Source organism: Limulus polyphemus, unplaced genomic scaffold (genome assembly GCF_000517525.1).
Source record: "Limulus polyphemus unplaced genomic scaffold, Limulus_polyphemus-2.1.2 Scaffold46, whole genome shotgun sequence".
NCBI classification, from domain to species: Eukaryota; Metazoa; Arthropoda; class Merostomata; order Xiphosura; family Limulidae; genus Limulus; species Limulus polyphemus.
In genome coordinates, this window is record NW_013665656.1 from 342,581 (window position 1) to 357,620 (window position 15,040).

Below are 15,040 nucleotides of genomic sequence, written 5' to 3' on the forward strand. Positions count from 1 at the left end.
TAATGTTACGAACTTAGAGATACTTAAGATAAACAAATGTAGTTTCATGTTGTAATTTGAAGTCATTCTAGAAAGAAAAAAAGGGTAATTTAGATTTTTTTGGGTGGTTACAAGATTGATTGAATTGACCAATCCTATTTTGAGATCGAGTAGAGAAAATAACAGACAAGCTATAAAGTCTTACTGAAAAAAAGTTTGAAATGCATTTATAAGGTTTTAGGGATTACACAAAAGAAATTTTAGATTTTTGAGATGAGGAAAATTATTTTTAATTAGTTTGCACACGGACTATTCAAAACAAATACTCAACATATTCATGGACAAATTTTTATTCTATTAAAAATACTTCACTTAAAAATATGATTTTTTGTATGAACTGAAATACTGCGAAATTTTGTGAAGATATACAAACTATATTGAAAGTTAGAAGTATTAAATCTATAAAGACTAATCAAGTACAAAGAGGTCATGTGGTCAGTTAAATTGACTGAGCCTGTGTTGAAAGAGTTAACTCGAATGCTGGGGTCACTGATCAAAGGCCATGTCATCACATTTGTTGAATCGCATTCAAAATGTTATTGAGCTACTATTTTATGAATTTATGTCCATAAGTTTGGTATCAAACTGTAGATTATAATTTAAATTTTAGTATTATACATTATTTCATTTCTTAATTTAAAAGTAAATATTAAAAAACACACCTAAACATTGATTTTTCTGTGTTGCATGGTATGTTGAATGCAGCACTGGTTCAAATTAGATGTTTGTGATGTCCAAATACAAAGTCTATAATTTTATACGAATTAGGAACTCCAATTACTGATAATGACAAGCTAGAATATAAAATAAGAACATCGTATCTTTCTTTTCTATTTGTTGATATATTACTCATGAACTGAATCAAACACAACTCACCTCTTTCCATTTTTGGAAATTTTCCCTTATATACACTTACTTCTGTCTATGACATTTGAATAACCAATTGAAAGCTCAGAATGTGTTACGACATCATCTCGTTCTTTCGATACAAAACTTCAAGGTGGTAAGTTGAGTCTTAAATCTGCTTGAAATTTCATATTTTTTTTAGACTGAAATACAGCTTAGTTACTAAGCTTGAAGGAATTCAGTGGTATCGATATAGTAATTTATGATTTTTGGTTATTCAAATGTAAATATAAAACCTAAAATAGATTATTTTGTTTCACATCCTCCACATAAAATTTTTTATAAGGGTTAGCAATCTACAACAAGCAGCAAATGAGTTCAAAGATTGTAGCTAGAAGATGTAATTGTTTGCTTTACTTCTTTATTTACTGTTCTATGTTTTAAGAAAAAAAGTTTAACAACTTATATGTAAATAGTAATAATGTATAATAATTGAAACGTGACTATTTTACAAAATACTAGTCCACTAAAACACAGTCAAGACAGGTCACATGCAACATGCGAAAAGAATAAAGGCATGAGAAAAACATTGCTTAACAAACCTTAAGACTTAATTTTAAAAAATTTGATATTTTGGTTATCAAAGTCTTGTAATGTTTACCGATAACCTGCCAAATTTCATGAACATACACTTACTAATTTAAAAGTTATAATATGAAAACTGTAACAAGCACAAAATGATTAAGAGGTCAGTCCTAGGGACCGAGCCCCTGCTGAAAGAGATAATGATTAAATACTTTGCTGGGAGGTTCAAAATATTATTAAGTAGTGTCTCTAAGGACACACATTCGATGTTTGAATTGGAAGCTCAACTGTGAGAAACAAAATATACATTTTGTGAAAAAAGTATACAAGTTAGTTTTAAGATAAGAGAATTAGCAGGGTTGTGTTTAGTATTAGTGTGAAAATTGAATTACTCAAGACTTTTACATGACTTAATATTGAACTTTTTGTTTGAAAAAGATACAAGAAGTGTTAGATATTTGTCTTGTTAAACACTATTTCTGTGTATTAATAAAAATAAGGCACTACCATTTGACATTCAAAATGGGAATGAATGAATGTTTTGTACAGTGATAACATCATAGTTGAAGAGGAAGTCCAGAGTAGAGTGATTGTTTTGGACAACACAGAAGACGAAGATGCTGAAATCAGTGTAGGAAAAGAAAAGATTGTAGTTCCCTCTGTAAGTCATACAAAAAAAAAACATCTTTATAATTTTAATATTTGTTAGTAATAGTTTTTTAAATGTAATTTCTTGAATTTATCTTTGTAAGTTCTATTTTATTCTGTATATTTAGCTTTCTATGTTTCCAGTGCTTGTGCTTTGTGTATGTGTTTAAAAAGCTGACTTAATGTTGTTATATACGTATATATATATATATATGTATATTGTTGTTTTTTTTTACAAGGTTCATGAAAACATTAAATTTCAAAAATTCTCTGATCTCCCACTCAAATCACCTACAGAGTAAAACCAACTAAAATCTTCCAGTTTGAAATTTCATTTTGATTAAAATTTTATTAGCATTTGTTTTGATAAAATTTAAAAAAAAAATTCAAACTACTAATGCAAACTTTGATTTTTCTTCCCTAAGCTTTATTTTTATCTGGGGAGTAGGAATGTTTAAACCTCCTATCTAGTTTCTTTTCATGGCAAACATTCATTGAAAAGGTTAAGAATAAACTATCTCATCTATCATAGTTATGTGATATATATTAATGAATGACAGTTCTTGTTTGAAAGTGAAAATTCAAAAGTTTTAGTTATTTGTCTGATTAAACACTGTTTCTATGCCAAGTATTGTTAAATCTGTTTTCAAGATCAACATTCTATATTAATAAAAACAGTGCTCAATTATTTGACATTCAAAATAGGAATGAGTGGATATTTTGTACATTGACAATCACATAGTTTAAGTGGAACTTCCGAATAAAGTAATTATTTTGAATAATACCAGAATGTCATAGATTTGCACATCAGTAGTGCATTGATAATAACATTATAAGAAGTAGTTAAAAGTTTTTCATGGGTTATATTAGTACAGTCATTTTGCATTTGTGTTGGGTTACTCATCAATAATGTAAATCTTGCAACAAATGCTCTTATCTTTTATTTACTTTTTGTTATGCATAGACTTACAATAATGAGCATAAACAACACAAAGAAATGTAAATATGGACTTCACCTGGCCATGAAGAGTTTGGTTGGTGCCTCAGTTGGTCATTATGGAGGCAAGGCTTCTTGATGTGATTGACAGATTTTTAGACTTGTTTTGGGTTTAGTACAGTCTTGTGCTCTAGCACCATTGATTGGTCAAAAATGAAATGAATGTGGTAATCTTTATTACTTTAAAGTTACATGTCAGAAGTGCTTGTACAGGTCTACATGTGGAAATTTACATTTGACATGTTAGAATATCAGGAGTGCCACTGAGTCAGCAGAGTATAATTTATAAAGGGAACCCACACTTTCAGTATTTAGGCCAATATTTATGTCTTTACCCACAGCCATGTTACTTTATCTATTTTAACATAACAGATATACATATATGTGTGTGTGTGTACACGTTTTATGGGACAATAACTTATTTTGTGAAGTGGGTAAAGTAATGTAAGAACAAAGATGAACTGAAATTAAACTAGAATCCCAGAGTCTGTCTATCTTGTAGAATAAATGTGTGGGAAACCTTTCCCTTAGGACAACAATTAAGAGCATATTAATTAACATAACAGTTATAGCTGTGTTGTGTAATGGTCTTTAATTCATTATAAATGGTAAATTAACCATAAAATTAAATTTTAATTCAGAAACTTTTAGTAGCTGTTGACTTGTTTGGAGTGTCTGTGTTTCAGACATGGTTAAATTTTAAAGTTATTAATATTAATGATTACTAATAATTAATATAAATACTGCCACAAGGCTGAAGAGAGTTAAGTTACTCACAAACTTAATCATTTTTACTGTTCTTATGGGTAGTTTTAAATTATGTTTGTATTGAGCTGGAGCTAAAAATCAGTAGAGTTGTAATTCTCTAACTTGACTGATATAATTTATGAGCATTTCAGCTAAAACCATGGTAGTTGTAATTTTGTCAGCCTGATGGTTTTAAAGCCAGTAATGTTGAAATGCTATGTTGTGCAGAATTAAGTGTGTACAAGTTTGGAAAAATATGTGTGTATATATATATATATATACACTCTTATATGGCAGTATCATTATTTTTCCAGAAACGTACTTGGAGTTTAGTTTTGTGTGTATATTTATTGTTCTAATGACTTATACAGAGTAGTGATGAAACCCAAGAAGATGATGAACAGAATGAAAAAGATGAACAGAAGTATGACTTACTAGATCTAAAGAAGAATGAAGAAAATTCTGTTATTGTTGAAGATATAAATAAAGCAGATACAGACCTTCCAACATCTTTAATAACAAAGGTTTGTTTTAAATTTTTTGAAATGCGTTACAATGCACTGAATGTGAAAAGGATTTCAATAACCACAGATCGTTTTAGAGATTTCTAATATTATATAATAATTGTTTTGCATTTTTTAGTGATCCCAGAAAACTGATAATGAACGTGAGAGTGATTAACAGTGAATCTGAAGTAGCTGGCTCACTCTTCTTGTTTAATTCAATTGTTTTTAAGAATGTTTAATAAGGAATAACTGTCTTCTGAAATATGATCAAAAACATGATCATGATATCAGTAGCCAGTGTTATTTAATTTTTGTAAAAATGATAGCTTTATAATTGAAAATGTGAACAATGTAAATTGAAAGTTTTATAAATACTAAATATTGCCTCTTCTTGCCATTACTTTTATTTGGATAACTTTGACAGTAGGGTAGGTTGCTTGGGGCCATTTTGAAGTTAGGTATTCTAATTCATGAAATGCAATAGTATGTATACTAATTACATACTAAAATTTCTAGTTGTATTCCTTCTTACAGGCTTCATCTAGCGACCCAGAGTACTTTCATCTCGAAACCAACAGTTCTGAATGGGAATCGCCAGAGCTTCTTCACCTTTCAGAAGAAGAACAGATTCAGCTAGCTCTTGAAAGAAGCAAAAATGAACATTTGGTATGATTTTTCTTTGAATGTTCTTCTAGAAATGCAATTTTTTATAAGTTTGTTTTGTTGAAAATAAATAAATCCTTTTCAACATGATTTTTTTCATGCATTAATAAAATATATGCGAGTCTGAAGCTTGTTGACCTCTTAACTTGTAATCAGCTTTGTCCATTTCTTTGGAATAGAAAGGGTTATGTTTTACTTGTTTCATAACAAACTATTTAGGTAAAATGCAGACACTGCCCTTTTCATGGTGACATTTTTGGATTTTTTGGGGTTTCAACAGAAGGTGAGAAGTCAAAAACTTGGATTTCTGATATAAGTCTTACAATAATAGATTTTGAGAAAAGTGTTGACTTTCTTCTTTTTTTGATCCCTTGACCCAGTTATGTATTTATTTCAGCTGAAAAAATGTATATTTAACTTAATGATATATAATTGACTTCTCCATACCAAAAGCAAATGCTGATATATTTTCAAATAATTTGAAATTTTATATTCTTGCACTGGCTATGTAATGTTTTTATTTTATACAGATAAAAATGACTAGAAAATATCTATGAATGTTGGTTACCTGAGATTACAGAAAGTTTGGAAAAGGGGAAAGGATAACATCTATTTACATGTAATAGTCTAGCATAATGGTGGTGTAACTTCAAAATTGATAAACGGTCAGCTTCTTAACGCTTTCAGCACAGGCTCGGATCATGGAACCGACCTCATAACCATTTTGTGCTTGTTATAATTTTCATGCTATAACTTTTAAATCAGTTGGTGTATGGTAACGAAATTTGGCAGATTATCAGTAAACATTACAATGCTTTCATACGCAAAATATCAAGTTTTATATTAAGATTTAAGGTCTGTTAAGCAATGTTTTTCTCATGTCCTTTTTTTTTTTCTTTTTGCATGTTGCATATCCAACATTGAAAGTGATTTTCATTTCAAGATTAAAAATACTTTTATGCATCAGAAAATTTTTAGATTTCGCATGCAAAATCATTGTAATGTCCAGATAGTTATCACATGTTTTTTAAGAAATTTTTTTATATTTTGTCTGTTATTTTCACTAATGAATCTCTGTACGGGTTCAGTAGATTTGATCTTGTGACCACCATAAAAAGTTGTTCTAGAATGACAATAAATTATAACACGAAAACACAAATATTTAGACTAAATAGCTTAACTCTCATACCATTATACATTTATATATAATTATTATATTGACTTTTTAGCTGTGCCTGGCTAACAATACAGAAGCAACAATGATGTGGCATACATGCTCTCATGTTAATGTATCCAATAATATAAACTGACCTTTGGTCTGTTCAAAGTAACTTCTCTTGGCTGTGTTTTAGTAGTCTAGTATATGAAATATATATACAGTTGAATAACCAAAAAATCATAAATTACTATATCAAAGCCATAAGATACCACTGTAATTTATCAAGCTTAGTAACTAAGCTATATTTTGGTCTAAAAAAATATGAACTTTTGAGCCAGCTAAAGACACAACCTACCTCCTTGAAATCTTGATTCGAATGAATGAGATGGTGTCCTAACACATGAAAATGGCTGAGAAAGCTACTAGGGGGGCATTCTGAGCTTTCAATTGGTTATTCAAAAGTCATAGACAGAAGTAAGTGTATATGAGGGAGCATTTCCAAAAATGGAATAAGGTGAGCAGGGCTACTGTATTTGATTCAATATGTGAGCAATATATTAGCAAATAGAAAAGAAAGATGAGAGGTTCTTATATATTCTAGCTTGCCAATATCGGTAATTTGAGTTCCTAATTCATACGAAACTCTATACATTTTGTATTTGGACATCACAAACATCTAATTTGAAGTAGTGCTGCATTCAAAATACCACTACACACAAAAATCGATGTTTTTCTGTTTTTTTTAATATTTACATTTAAATAAAGTACAATACTAAAAATTTTAAGTCTTATTGTTTATGGTGAATAAGCTGGCAAACCATGATTTAATGATTGGTAACTTGTGTGGTAATGTATCATAATAAGACTGGTGATAGGTTTAATCTTTACGTAATAAGAACATCAAATCAAAGTGTAAGTCTGCCAAGTCTTAACATTTTGAACAACATATTACTTAGTTTTTAACATCTTTATCAAATTTAATTTTAGTTCTACGATGCTATTGGACCTGTAATAAATGTAGAACCAGAGCCAGTGTGGAATCGACAGTGTGCAGTTGTTGGTCTTAGAGGAGGAAGGGAAGACCCTTCTGTACCAGAACTACCTGCAGCAGCATCTACTCCTGTTAAAGAAGCCCCAGACACTACAGGTAAGAAATCATTGTAGTGATTCCAACTTTTAATTTAGATATTTTTTGTGATTGTTGTTTAAGTTTTGAGAGGTACAAAAATGTATTACAACAACTTTACCACATTGGTCTGGTGGATCTCTCATAGTTTAAAGCGAAATATTGTAATGTTCAATAAAGTTTAAAAGGTAGACATAAAACTTTTCATTATTTCCGTCAAATTGTGTTGCATAAGGACATGATAGAATATGACTCCAAAGACAGTATCACAGTGAGACAGGTTTTTGGTTTGTAAATCTCAAGCTATTCAATCCATAAAATAAGAAAGTGGCTTGGCCAGAGTAAAATATTAGGACTAAAGTATTATAATTATAACTGTTAATAGATTGAAATTATATAGACAGAGCAGTGTTGTGATGATATGAATGGAACTTAGTTAAATAATGTACTTGGTTAGGATCTATCTCATAATATTAAATTATTTTATTGTCAAATATATCTTTAATTTGGATTGCTTTGCTTTGTTGTTATTACTAAAATACAGCATGCACTTTTGTAATTTTGGTAATAGGACTTGATCCTTAACAATATTTTTATTGAATTTTCTTCACTTTATGATTAATTTATCAGCCTTATTATGATGCAGTGACATACAATTTGCTTATCAACAGATCATGCTTCACCACCCTAGGTGTAATTTGATTATATGACAAAATTATATTTGCATATAGTTAATTTTGAAAATGAGGAAGTGAGATCAGATTGATAAATTGAAGTACATCAGTGAAAAGGCTAAAACAAAAACATATTTTTAATATCTTAATTATTTTAGAGCAAGCAATGGAGCAATCACCTATTAAAGATCAAGAAAAAGAACAAAAAGAGCTAGAAGAAGCTTTAGAATCCAGTTTATTGGTGAGTCATAATGAAGGAAACTTGGCTTTTATAAATAATATGCTCAGCTAAGATGCAAGTGTATTTGAATGACACTTATAAATACTAATTTTTTTTTTATTTTATCTTAAGTATGTTTTTCTTTTAAGTTAATTATTCTTCATTAGTGAAATTACTTATTTTCTTCTGCTTATCACTTCAAAAGTGTATAGGACATTGTGGAAATTGTGTTGGTTATGAATAAAAATAAGTGGTATTGTTGTATTTTTCACGTAAGTTATATATCAGTTGTGGTAATTAAGTGAAACCTAGATTTAGGGCTAGGAAGAACTGAAGCAGTATTTGAAATTTATTTTATAACAAGTTCATAGCAGGGTAATAATTTCTGTTTATCGTAGAACAATCAGAGGAATGTGAGAATCTGTATTTGTAGTAGATAGTACATGATGTATGTTATGTTTAACTAATTTCAGGATGCTAAGTACAGAGAAGAGGAAGAGTTTCGTAAAGCCATTGAAAATAGCATTCAAGGTTAGTGTTTGAAAAGTTTTATTCTGTGTTGTAAATAATTTTATAAAAATTGTATAAGTTACAAAATGGAATTTGCAAAAGGTGTGTAGAATTGTAGTAACTAGATGGAGCAAATGTTAGAATAGTGAACCAGTTTCAAACCCTGCATTATTTGGTTCTTGCAATGACCATATGCATACTGAAAGATTGACCTTGTAACCATAATGAAACTATACATACTGTAATTCTTAATGTACAAAGAGTATTTTCACGAAACTTGTAAACTTTTAGTAAACATTACAAGTATTGTTTCACACTAAAAATCATATTATTTAATAAAGTACTTTTGCGAAAGATTTGTATGTGAATTTACAAACCATTTATTGAATTAGTCTGAGTGAAAGGTGATTTTCATGCTAAGAATAAAAATACTTCATTTCATGTTACAAGTTTCATATTTCATTTGATTCACCTCCTAAATGAATACCACATTTTTTTAGTAAATTTTTTTCTCTTGTTTTCTCTAACACTAAACTGTAGTGAAATCATCCATAGCTAAAGTTGAAAAATGTGAAATATATTCAAAAATACAGTAACAGACAATTACTATGATTTATCTCAAACAGCCTCAGGCTCCTAATGGTTTCACTTCTAGTTTAATTTAACTGTATTGTTTTATTGCTATTTTAGCCATGTCTAATTAGCATAATAAGACAGTAAGTCACCTGGTAAGCGTTTGGGGTGAGTTAGGGTAAACAAACTATCAAGTTACATCATGTGATGGCAGCCTGTGTGCATTCTTTGAGAATATTTTTTTTACAGTTTTTTTTTTATCTAATCTAATAATTTCCTAATTTTTACATTTGAGTTGCTTTTGTTAAAAAATATATAACAAATAAAAAAAATATTAAAAATTTAGCACTTACATTAGCTTTAAGACCTTTTGCACTCTATGGTTTAGTAAACTGTGTCAACTGTCCAAAACTAATTCATCTAGCATTCAAATATTAATTTTAGAACATGAAAAGTATATTAGAATAGAATGTCTCAAAACTACTAATTTCTCTTGACTTTTTAACTAACCCATAAATAGGTTTAAAATAAATGCCATTACTGCTTGGAGCAGTGCCTTTAGTCAAAACATATCAAGTTCTCACACTGTCAGCTTTTACTACTAAACAAAATGGACAGTTGTTTGTTTTATGTTGTTTAGAATTTTTTTTATTATTTATAAATCTATGCAATAGCAATGTCAGACGGAATATTATAGACATTTTTTAAAAGACAGGATGTGGGATGGGTGTGTCGATTTGGGTTGAACAGGTATAATGCTATCTAAGTAAAGCAAAAGGATAAGAAGTTGAAATTTTATGTCTTGGCTTGTCAATATCTATAGTATGTGTTTTTAATTGGTTGACCAATTTGAGGCCCTTATAAACAAAGAGAAAAAATCTGGTAAGTGAGAAGTCTGTGTCATGTGACTCAGAGGTGAATAATGAGAATTTATTTAAATATTTCATTTTGAAATTAAGAAACTAAAGCTTAAATTAGTATAGTTAAATATGGAATGTAAATGTAAAAAGGTTGTGACATGTACACATTGATCCTGCTGTTTCCATAGGGTTAACAACTGGTCTGATTTTGTAGAAGTAACTGGTGTTTTCCACGTTAATTGTTTCTCTGTTATATTTTACAAATAGTTGTTTTAATAATTTTGCACATCTCTACTTTCAGATGCAACATGTAGTGGAAATGTAGATGATGAAAATAGAAATGTAAATATGGAAAAAACGTGCGAGAAAGTTTGGCTTTTGAGAAGCAAAGAAGAAAAAGAAGAAATGGAAAAGAACTTAGAAGTAAGTTTATTGTGTGTTTGAGTTTCATGTTCATTAACTGATTTGTTATTGATTTTGTATGCTCTTTCTTATGCTTCTCTGTGTTCATTGTAACAGTGTACAACTGAGCTACTTTTTTGTTTTCAGCATCAGAATTAAAGATACAAATGAATTTTTTGTTTGTGTTTATATACCTAATTAGTTGTTTTGTATCCTTGTTTATTTGCATTTATTTTCCACAGTTAGGACATCTGCCATATTCCTACCAGCTTTGTGCTATTGTCAGTCATGTGGGTAGGACAGCACAGAGTGGCCATTATCTCTGTGATGTGTACGACTTCAGTCAGAAGCAGTGGTGGTACTATAACGATGATGTAGTTAAAGAAAGAACTAGTGAAGAGGTTCTCCGAGATCGACAAACTACGGGTTACATGTTCTTCTATGTTACAAAGTAAGTGCATATTTGAATTTTGTAATAAAGAAAGAAATTGTGTGTGAAAATGAAAACTGTACCTAATAAAAGTAAATCAAAATACTGAAACATAGTATACATTTTGAACCCCTTTTTTGATGTGTATGCATTTGATACATTCAATACAGGCCATTATAAATTTGTAGTGTAACTTAGAGTTGTTAACAGAGATTTTAGTAATACTAATTTTTCCAAAGATTGAAAAGATGCCATTCCAGATAATGTTGTCTTCATGATTATGGTAAGCTAAAAAGTTAATCATTGGTTTATTATTAGCATCAGCTGTACTTTTATGCATATCTGTTTTAACTGTATATAGATACATAATGTCCTGCTGACATCTGAAAGTAGCTAGACATATGTTCTAGAACATACTGTGTGTGTGTGTGATATCTCACTCTAGCTTAATATTTTCAAGCACTGGAAAAGGAAAATTAATCTAAGCATGGCATATAAACTGTTCAAAGACATCAGATAATACATGATGCCCTGTGGGTTTCATACTTTTACAACTTTAAAATGCCAGAGTTGCTCATATATATGAAACTGGAATTCATCTTGTACCCAATGGGTAAACAGTAAACTTACAACATTAAAACTCAGGATTCTATTACTTGAAGTGGAGAGAGGGCAAATAGCCCATTTTTTAACTTTAAGGTTCAAGAACAACAGACTTTTTCTTTGGTTTTAGCTGACTTTTTACGCTGCAAACCTCAAAAATCACTCGGTGCTTAAAAAACAAACAGAACAAAACAATGATATTAAAAACAAAGTTTTTATGGCAGATATACCTAAACTTTATATCTACAACAGTTTACTTGGATATCATAAGGCTAAGAATCAACAATAAATAAAAAAATACTTATGATAAGGTACAGAATATATGGTTTTAGTATTGATCAGAGTGAAATAAGGCTAAATGGTGATGAGCATGGCATAGTTTTGTTTGTAGGTTAGTCTTTGAAAGTTACAACATTGCATTAACCTAAATTTTTCAGGAACTTTTAAAACGGTTTGGAAAGATATTGCATTGTTTGGCACTGAGTAAGGTTTTAAAAGTTAAATTTATTAAATGATAATTGATTACTCGTATTGCTTTACTTGAGAAATTGAATTTTTTTTGCTGTAATATATTGCATAAAAACAAGTTTATATCAGTTAAAAAATGAGAACTTGACCGCTTTTAAACTACACAGTATTCATTTTTGTACAAATTTGTTTGTGTATTTTTAAGGTGTGGTATTAATACATCTAAAAATCAGGAATGTGTAATAGACATATGCAAGTATCCAAACTTGTTCAAATAAAATGGTCTATTTTTAAGGTCTATTTGAGATGTACATGTAGGTGTACAGTCAGTATTTAAAATGATGTGGTTTATTTAGTTTGCATCTTAATTGCTATAGTTTTGCCATTAAGTTTTGCTAACTGAACATATACACAGGTAGCAATTTTATTAATCTAATTCAAGTATTGATTGCTCAGTAAAAGTTATGTCACATGTTATTAACTAATATGTGTGTGTACATGTTTTTTAAAAAGAATCTATAAACATGCCTAAATTTTCCTTATGTATACCGAGTGTTTATTTTTTTCAGTATTTTTGTAAGTGTTTTTAATTGTCTGTTAAATGCACATTGGAAGATTATAGCTATATAACTAACTTGGTTTGTATTTATTCTGAATTTAGATGGGGAGAGCCAAGCAGAGAGGAGACGTTGCCTAGAAAATAAGAATATTTTGTAGTAATAATGTGTACTATATATATAGTGTCCTTCCTTCAAACGTATTAACTGCCATAGAGAACATTTTACAGTTATTGCAAAAATAGGCCGTCCGTTATTTTATTTTATTTTATACCTTAATATGCAGGTATTATACAGCACAACACAGGGGCCATTTGTTTCTTTATCTTCTCTTTGATCTGAAGTTTATAAGATTCAATCTTCCAGTTTTATAACTTTTATTAGAGGTTGATTGGGACTAATGCGCACAATTAATATTCAATATAATAGACGTGCCAAGTTTTATGGCATGTTTTAGTGGTTCGTGTACTTTTAAAAAAGAAATTGAGATTAGTGAGGGTACCATAAAACAAAAAGTTGCTTATTTAATAATCACTGTTTGTATACTACGTAGTTACCATGGACAATCAAAAAAATATATATAGCAAGGAAATACTTTTTTGGAAGACCCCCCCCCCCCCAAATAGTGTCAGAAAAAAGTAGTGTACTTTGTTGATATGTTGAAATTATTATCCTGTTTGTTTGTATGTGTTTTGTGAAATTTATTTTCAGTACATAAGAAATGCCAAGTTAACATGTCATGACAAAAGAAAATCAGGATTTGATATGCAATACTAACAGCCATTTTCTTTTCACAATTTTCCACATGATTTAAATTTAAGTTTATGATGTGTTACTTCATGAGAAGTGTTTATATCTCACAGAGTTCTGAAATTCTCACTTATCAGTAAAATATAATACTTTGTTAATATTAATAAAGGACCAGTATTTCAGAAACTCGAATGTTAGAGGGTATGAATGTAATGAAATATGTTCATTATGATAGTTGATCATTCAGCGAGTTGATGAAATTTCTGAGAAAAAATTTTCTCGAAGCTGGGTTGTGATAGGTGTGATCAGTTCTCTTCAGTTTAACACTAATAGTTAACATAATTTGAAACAATTGTTTCTCAAACATAAAAGAATAAACCTTAAATGGGTCATTCTTATAAAGGGTATGGCACTACTTACAGGACAGTTTAAAAACTAAACTATCGTGTGGGTCATTTATGTTAGTTGAAAAGCAATTTCTTTTTGTCCATTCATTGTAATCTCTTTCATTTGTATAGTACAAAAAATGATGAGGTAAGGTTGATTTCCATTTCATTAATCAAACCAGCAGAAATGATTGGTTTCTGTGCCATAGTTGTATATGAATTACTGGATGAATAAAATTTTGTAAATACTTCTAGTTTATTTAATTTCAAGCATATATTTAACTTTTTGTTTTCAAAAGAAAGTGAATTATCAATAAAAACAACACTTAATACGTGCTCAAGAGCTCAGTGACTTTATCAAAGGACGAGAATCTTTAAAGACACCTTCCTTACCCAAAATTTTAACACCATTGATGAAAGAAATGTCGGTACAATTCATTCCTACACCACAATCACTATATATTGTTAATTTTTTCCTACTACTTCTGTAACCTTTCTCACTCTTCTGATTTTATGAGCATATAATAAAGTATATATTAAACATTTGAAATTTTTTGTCCCTGGTGAAGGGCCTGTCATGGCTATGTGGTTAAAGTGCTTGACTCGCATTCTGTGGGTCACGGGTTCAAATTCCCTTACCATCAAACATGCTTGCCTTTTCAGCCATGGGGGTGTTATAATGTGATGGTCAGTCCTGCTATTTCTTGGTAAAAGAGTAGTCCAACAGTTGGTGGTAGGTGGTGATGACTAAGTGCTTTCTCTCTAGTCTTTCACTGCTAAATTAGGAATGGCTAGCACATATAGCCCTCATGTAGCTTTGCACAAAATTCAAACCAAACCCTGGTGAAGTCAGTATTCGTAATCTTGTTCTTGAAAATGCCTCCAAACTTCTCTGTTATTTAAGTAACATTAATAAAAGAAACAGTAGACTATACTGTAATTAGGCCACACACAAATATCACAGACTAGCTGTAAGCTTCAAGTACTGTCGTAAAATTAATGTAATTGTATTAAAATCAAATTTTTTTCACAGTCTCCCATAAAAACATCCTTTAACCAAGGAAAACCCATTAAATGACTCAGACAATGTAACCATAAGAGGAATCTTGCATCTGAAACAAATTATGACATGTTACTTTTAACTAGCAGATATTACCAAGAATAGGGGGAGGAGTGGCTTTATATGTAAAATGTGAGTTACATCTTGTTGAAGTTGAGGATATCAAAGATAATAGCAAGGAGATTGAACCAATTTGGGTTTCTATTAGTGGATGTAAAGGGAGTGGGCTTT

At 29.8% G+C, this 15,040-nt stretch overlaps 1 protein-coding gene across 1 annotated transcript in view; it reads left to right on the forward strand.

Moving 5' to 3' along the window:
• Positions 1-13,997, forward strand: part of LOC106462537 (ubiquitin carboxyl-terminal hydrolase 37-like) — a 49,986-nt gene extending 35,989 nt beyond the window's left edge. Inside the window, exons 9-17 of the mRNA XM_013922475.2 lie at positions 2,020-2,131; positions 4,234-4,386; positions 4,903-5,034; positions 7,178-7,337; positions 8,149-8,231; positions 8,684-8,741; positions 10,455-10,576; positions 10,798-11,006; positions 12,718-13,997. Of these exons, the coding sequence (XP_013777929.1) occupies positions 2,020-2,131; positions 4,234-4,386; positions 4,903-5,034; positions 7,178-7,337; positions 8,149-8,231; positions 8,684-8,741; positions 10,455-10,576; positions 10,798-11,006; positions 12,718-12,760 (1,072 nt within the window). The 3' untranslated portion in view covers positions 12,761-13,997. The remainder of the gene's footprint in view (positions 1-2,019; positions 2,132-4,233; positions 4,387-4,902; positions 5,035-7,177; positions 7,338-8,148; positions 8,232-8,683; positions 8,742-10,454; positions 10,577-10,797; positions 11,007-12,717) is intronic.
• The last annotated feature ends 1,043 nt before the right edge of the window (positions 13,998-15,040 follow it).